This window comes from Nematolebias whitei, chromosome 1, assembly GCF_014905685.2.
Source record: "Nematolebias whitei isolate Nwh7 chromosome 1, NemWhi1, whole genome shotgun sequence".
Classification (NCBI taxonomy): Eukaryota; Metazoa; Chordata; class Actinopteri; order Cyprinodontiformes; family Rivulidae; genus Nematolebias; species Nematolebias whitei.
In genome coordinates, this window is record NC_056498.1 from 46,637,170 (window position 1) to 46,644,669 (window position 7,500).

The window sequence follows — 7,500 nt, forward strand, 5'->3', positions numbered from 1 at the left end:
AAGTCCACCTGAACTATAGAAAGTCCACCTGAACTATAGAAAGTTCATCTGAACTATAGAAAGTTCACCAGGACCTGTCATTCTGTTTGTTTCTCCTTCCTGTCCTCTCAAACCTCAGCCGGTTGAAGCAGATGTCCTCTCGTCCTGAGCTGGTTCTGCTGGAAGTTTCTTCCTGTTAAAAGGAAGTTTTTTCTTTCCACCGTCTCCTTTGTGCTTGCTCAGGGGGGAGACTGTGGCAAAGTGAAGATGCAACACAACCTGCTGCTTCCTTAGATAAATAACTTTTACTAATGTCTGTGAATGTTTCTGTTCAGCGCCCTGAGACGACTTCTGCTGGGACGTGAAGCTACAGAAATACACTGAATCGACTCAGACACAGATACCTCAGTGATATGAATAATGGTTCCATTAGCTGGCCTGACGAACACGGGTCTGTTGTCGTTAACGTCTATGACTGTGATGATCAGGTCTGCAGTGCCCCACAGGGGAGGGCGGCCCTGGTCTGTAGCCACCACGGTGAAGTTGAAGCGCTCCGTGGACTGAAGCAGGCGGCGAGAACGCACCAATCCGGTGATCGAATCCAGAAGGAACGCGTCTAAAATCAGAAGAAAATGCAAATTACTGAACTGAAAAATGGGCTTCATTAATGTTCAAACATCACTTTGTTACAAATTACTGTATTTTCCAGACTATAAGGCGCACTTAAAATCCTTTAATTTACTTAAAAATCGACAGTGAGCCTTATAGTCAGGAGCCTTATAGTCTGAAACATACGGTAAAAAGCTATTACAAGGAAACCATAACTTATAACCTCCATTAGTGGCGCTTTGTTAAAAACTTCATACCCATGTTTGGTCCGAGCATGGTGTAAATCAGCGCAGCGTTCTGTCCTTCGTCCAGGTCTATAGCTGTGATGGTGATCACCGACGTTCCGCTGGGCTCGTTTTCAAACACGCTGGTGTTGAACACTTTGGATACGAAGCGCGGACGATAATCGTTCACGTCCAGAACCGTCACCAGAACCTGACACGTCGTAAGAGCACACTCAGATCAGACTAAAGTCTGGTGGTGAGTTCAAGAGCGTGCAACGACGTCTGCAGCGGTAAACTAATGCACAACAAAGTGTCACGTTCAGAGATGGATTCAAGAAACGGATCTGTCAGAACGTTCAGCACCGGGCTCATCGGTAACAATCTGACGTTTTGTTCTTATGTTCAATGAGTAAAACGTTTTTACTTTCTGAAGTGTACGTTAAAGGGTTATTTACGACATTCTGAGCTGGAGTTCTGTGGAAAAGTTTTGAACAGTGAACTCGTAGCTCGTTCTGTTGGCGTCTTTAGGCCATGACCTTTAGCGTGCACTGAGCCGGTTCACAGCTCGGTGTGAACCGGTCCCGATAAGTCAGGGGTCCTGGTTCTCAACGAGGACACGTTGTAATGCTCCCTCTGGTCATGAGGCACGGCTAATGACTGAAAGAACGAGGTCCTGGAAGCAGCTGAAACCAACTTTCGTAGGCTCAGCCATAGAGACAGGCTGGGGGGGAGCTCAGAGCAGAGCCGCTTCTCCTCTGCATCGAAGGGAGTCAGCTGAGGTGGTTCAGATTAGGACGCCTCCTTTTCGAGGTTTTCCAGGCCTGTCCCACCAGGAAGAGGTTCCGGGGCAGACCCAGAACTTGCCTGGGAACAGGGGAGTGGGAGGTCTGTGTTCCACTCCTGGACCTGTTGCCTCCACGACCCGACAAAGATGAGCAGTAAAAGATGGAGATGTTGGAGAAGAGATTTGGTGCACGTGTCAACATACAGCTTTATGGCTCTAGACTAGGCCTGTCACGATAACAAATTTTGCTGGGCGATTGTCTCAGAAATTATTGCGATAAGCGATAATATGGTTAGAAATTTTAGTAATTATTGTCAAATTTAAGAAGAAATGTTGGTTAATTTTTTTGACTATTACCGTTTTTCGACCACTAGATGGCAGTATAAGACTGTTTGAACCAAAGGATGGATAGAGAGGGAGCAAGCAGCGTGTCTCTTTAAGAAAAATGGGAGGGAGGCCCCTTGATGTGACATGGGCTGTCTCTCTTCGGTTCTCAAAATGGCTGACACTCTGAGTGGTTTGAGCTCTTTAGCATAGCTTTTTCCCACACAAAGCTTTTAATAAAATAAATCAGTAAACAAGTTCTCAGCTTCTTTTTGCAGAGAAAAACAACTTTTTACACGAAGGCACCGGTTTCAATCGTGAATTTTGGAGCTTTGACAACACGGAGGTTTTTTCCCCGAGGTCGGCCTCTTAGCTTAGCTCGTAGCTTAGCTGCTTTTAACGATCCAAAAACACGATTTTGGACGGTTAACACAGATTTTAAAGAGAAAGGGAGGGGTCAACCGGAGTTGAGTCTTTTGTCATCCAGTGTCTTCAGTAGAAAGAGAGAGACACGAAGAAACGATAAAGCCAGTCAGGTCTCCAGTCCATCACAGGGACACAAAGAGACAAACAACCATTCTCCCGCTCTCTCTCTCCAAAACGAGGGTTTAAAGAGCCATCTGCAACAGGTAAGATAATAACTTTTCCACAGAACTCTATTCTAGATGTCTCTTTAATAGCATGCACCTAAGACATGGTTGGTATAAGTACAGAATATTACGCAGTGTAAAAATGATTCATGGTTTCTGTGTGGTGCATTTCTGCAGAGTTCTTTCTACCTGAACGGAGTTCTCTCTCCGGTTGTTTGGGGTTCCTCCAGGGTTGTCCCGGGCCACGGCGGTTAAAGTGTAGTGGTCCTTTGTCTCTCTGTCCAGAGGGGACAAGATGTAGATCTCTCCCTTACAAAAGGGAGAAGGAATGATTAGGAAGGAAGTACTTACAGGGAGGGGTGGTGTTACCGGATTATTTTGGCTCAGTGTTTATGGAGCGTGGAGCTCGAACATGCGGTGTGGCCTCAGGACACCCAGAGGGTTTGTTGAACATTTCATTTCCAGGCAGGATAACGCCCGGCATCGCTCCGAGGGAAAACACGGCAGACCGTTGCTCACTGGTCAATACGTGTTTATCTTTTGTCTGACGTCTCGAAGAGGAAGTGTCGGACATTTTCTGCGGACTCTGAGGTTTCAAGACTTTGTTCACACAAACTACCCCAGAGTTCCTGATGCATGCTCAATAATCCAGGTAGAAAAATCTAGAAAAGTTAAGTCTGGTCCTCTGGACATTAAAAAACAACCAGACTTACACTTCGAATAAGAAGAACTGTGACGTGCTCCTCTCGTCTACTCACCGTGGTTGGTCTGATGTCAAACTTGCCCTCTCCGTCTACGAGGCTGTACTCGATGACGGCGAAGAGTCCAGAATCAGCGTCTGTGGCTCTGACCCGAATTATTGTGGTGCCCAGGTCCACGTTCTCAAACACAGGCACCTACAAAAAACAAGAAACACATTTTTTATCAAGAACGGAGCAAAATGTTTCAGGCTGAGCCACGACCAACGAGCCAGCTGAGTTAATAACGTGACACTTTTATTTTGCGTGCTCTGGTAGAAAACCTTTCACAATAAAGGCCTCATATTTCTTGTAGGAATGCATATCGCCCGCTGCTTTTCAAACCAGAGTTTAAAACTAGGATCATCATTAAAATCATGAGTGACTCTCAGCTACTACCACTTTACACTTCTCTGAGTGGTGACTTATGTTTATCTGAAGTCAAGTTGTCTCCAAACAGCTGCAGAGACACTTTAAGGGAGTTTCATTCAAGTCTGGGCAGTGGTTTGTGACACTTTCAGCTAATGATTCACAGATATTTTGCTAACACACATGCACACAGAGACAAAGACACAACTGATTAAGGCACTGCCAAACAATGATAGTTATGTCCTGATTATTCCATTTATTGTTTAAACCTAATAATAATATTAAAAGTAGCGCAGCTTGGTTCCAGGTTTTTTGGAGCACCGGCGTTTTATCCGGTCCCCTCAAGCTAAAACATTTTTATTTGGCTGCGAGCAACATCTACCGTATTGTCCGGCGTATAAGTCACGTTTTTTTGCATATATCTGTCAGTCCTGCAACTTGTACATCGAAGCGCCTTATAAATATATGATTATTTTTTCCATATTCGTAACACAATTTTTGACTGACTCTTTAAATTTAAAAAAACTGCAACAGCGAGTCCTCCCGTGCGCGCTCGCTACACTCAGCTGGTGCAGGTGGAGGAACGCTGGAGAGCTAGTGGCTCCAGCCGCGACGGACGGATGGACGGCGCCGCGCCACCCAGGCGAAATGAAGCTGTTTTCACAATTAAATAAACGCGACGGGTCAGCGGTGCGACTTATACTCCGGAAAATACGGCAATCTGTTCGGTACCTGATAGGAAGGTTGCAGGAAGACGGGGTTGTTGTCGTTGACGTCCACGATGCGCAGATAAACCGGCAGCTCGGCACTTCTGGGAGGGGAGCCGTGGTCCTGAGCCCGTATGGTGAAGTTCAGCCACTGAATCAGCTCGAAATCCACCGTCTGATTGGCTACAATCTTACCTGAGAACAGTTAGTGTTAGAGTTTTTTTGTTATCAACCCTGTACTCTGTTAAATCCTCACATGACGTGTTCAAAACTAAGGTCAACTGACAGAAATCAACTGCTTATCATCACAAAATATTTTAATTGCGCCCTCTAATCGTCATTCTAGCAGATATCCTGATGTGTAACTGAAAATGTCAACCTTGTGATAACCCTGCCTAAATCTAATAAAAAGCGAGCACTCATGAGAAGGTTTAGAGGTCACGCTGAACAGCTCAAAGTTGTTTTCTGTGATCAAATCGTGAAAATCTTGTTTTTAAAAGTATAAAAGTTACAGAAGCCCACAAGACGTAGCACTTGAACCTGAGCTGAAAGTTTGGATTGAGGAATGACTACCACTGACCAGTAGTTTGTTTCTTTCAGCTGCTCCCTTCTTCAGGGGTCGCCACAAAGAACTAAATCACGCATGGATTGTTTATTTAAAATAAATTACGGTATTTTAAATGATTGAGCACCTGTGTGCAGCCCACAGGGGCAGAGAGAAGCTCCCGCAGCCTGTCATGATCTCCACTCTCTGCCACCTGCGGCTCTCTGCCACAGAGAGCGGAGATCATGCTGTGCTCTTTTAGAAACATTGTTTGGAATATTGCAAGAGTGTGTGAAGGATTTATAAAGCCTTACATTACCTTACACTAAATTAAACTACTACTTCCTACTACTACTATTTGTACTACTATCCCTACTTCACGGTTTTTCACTTATTGTGAAGAGGAGGGGTGGGCAGGGTACGGAACCCCTGTGATAAACGAGGCACTACTGTACCGGGAGTTGAACTAACGATCTTCTGATAACAGGCCCACCTTCTCTAACCGCTGCGCCACCACTCCCTAACTAACCAGAAGTAGTTAAGATTGCAAAAAGCAGGATGCTGACTCAGTGTTCACACAATTAGGATTAATCAAGCTAATAATAATATTCTAACTAGGCAGAACAAAAAGAACGAAGACACTGTAAACAAATATATTGTGAAATAATCTTAAAATAGAAAAATCTCTACAAAGTTTTTCGAGTTGGCTCATTTATTGGTGGCCGTACCGATGGACGGGTCCTCAAGTCTAACGTAGTTCCCCCTCGGTAAGTTGAGCAGCTCGTAGGTGACCTGACCATTCGGACCTTTGTCCGGATCCACAGCTGACACTGACAGCAGCGTCGTGCCCGGCTGAGCCCCCTCTAAGATCTGCTCCGTGAAGTTGGTCACTCCGAACGGCCGAAAACGAGGAGCGTTGTCGTTAACGTCCAACACGTTGATGGTTAGCCTCGCTACAGAAACAAACAATTATATAAAATAAATCATGATGTGAGTGAACAATGAGAAAACTTTTAGACAAAACGTTAAAGGGTGCCAGTGCAGCAACAAAATGGCCGACATTTTGATGTACAGATTATCTAAAAGATGTAAAGAACTAAAATCAAAATAAATGTTAATGCCAGTGGTTTGTTAGGGTAACCATGGTAACCACACCTTCTCCCCGACAGGAGTCTTAAGACAGGCCGACAGGACAGCAGACTAAAAAGTAAGCCTCAGACAGTCGCTGTGTGAAAACGATAAGTCGTATCATGAAGCGCAGTTTTTTTGTAGGAGATAAGAAGCTTCACTTTGGTTTTGAAAACAATAAATGTAAATCAGATCAGATAGAATGGAGGTCAGAAAAGAAGAAGAAAAGAAAAGCTTGTTTCACAAACAGTTTGAAGAGCTTTTAAAACCCAGTACTACATTTAGGGTTAAATATTTTAATACCCTGTGAGGGTTTAAAAACAATTATAAAAACATCAAATTGTCATTTCAGTCATGTAGAGTGACCTGTTTTAGCATTAAATAACATTTTCAGTCTGTAGATCTCCAAAGGAGGATCAGTACTACCATCATGATCATCAGGATCATCACTTCACCACTTGCTCTTGTCAAGGGCGGACACATTTTCCCTCCTCTCCCTCCTCCACTTTGCTGCTTTGTCCTGTCTGTGAAACGGCTTCAGAGCCTCTCTCTACATATCTTACGAACCATAATTTTTGCTATGGATCTGGTCAGCTGGTCTCTCAACGCAACTGATAAAATTTTCTTGACGAGAAGACACACTTCAGGCGAGTCGGCTTTCCCTTATGACACGCATGGAGCTGGATATGTCATTGATTTCTGGGGCGATTGGAAAGTGATGCGTCTATCTCTGCTGTCCATCGAGCATGTTGAAGACGCATATATAATTGGATTTATGATAACAGGTTTCCTGCTGGTTCCTGGTTCTTCAACAAACAAGGAAGTTGTCTGCAACAAATTTGGCCCTGTTCAGGCTGCCGGCCTTATGTGATGGTTTGCTCTGTGCCTCACGTACCATGACTCAATTTCTTTGCAAACTAGGATTCACTGGCAGGATGGATCAGATCTTGGGGAATACTCTCAGGCACCGACCAGCGGTGTGTCCACTTAATTTGGACATTTGGGATTCGTGCGGACCAGCAAAGACTCAAGGCAGACATGAATCAGTAAAGTTCTGCCTGCTCCCAAAACAAATGTTCATCTGAATTCGACTCCCCGGCTGGCTCTGACTGTCTACCTTATCTCAATTCACCTGGAGGCCCTGTAAATTTGATGATCTGCCCCCTCTCCTCCCTCCCACCAAGGAAGTCTGCAGACCTATCAGAGGGATCAGGCTGAATCAACATTGTGTCATCATTTCAGGACTCTTGGATTTTCTCTGGCGTTGTTCCAGGTCGACCTCGGCACCCCCGAATGTGTTTACGGATCTCACCAGAGGGAACTGACTTGATTATACCATTCTTATCAGAACTTCTACAGTGCCTCTGGAGTGTCCTTGGGCACGCTCACCGTTCTTGTCGTCTACCCTGTGGATGTCTGCATCACTATGTGCCTATGTACGGGAGTTTTTTTCAATCTCAGGCTCTCTCTCTCCTCGGTCAAGTAGTGAGAGTTTGATAGGATTT

At 44.8% G+C, this 7,500-nt stretch overlaps 1 protein-coding gene across 1 annotated transcript in view; it reads right to left on the reverse strand.

Annotated features, from left to right (window-relative positions):
* cdh23 (cadherin-related 23) overlaps positions 1-7,500 on the reverse strand; it is a 275,500-nt gene that overhangs the window by 14,280 nt on the left and 253,720 nt on the right. The window contains exons 48-53 of the mRNA XM_037677972.1: positions 5,596-5,820; positions 4,349-4,518; positions 3,269-3,406; positions 2,700-2,819; positions 846-1,023; positions 384-595 (exon numbers count right to left, since the gene is read on the reverse strand). Coding sequence (XP_037533900.1) covers positions 384-595; positions 846-1,023; positions 2,700-2,819; positions 3,269-3,406; positions 4,349-4,518; positions 5,596-5,820 — 1,043 coding nt within the window. The remainder of the gene's footprint in view (positions 1-383; positions 596-845; positions 1,024-2,699; positions 2,820-3,268; positions 3,407-4,348; positions 4,519-5,595; positions 5,821-7,500) is intronic.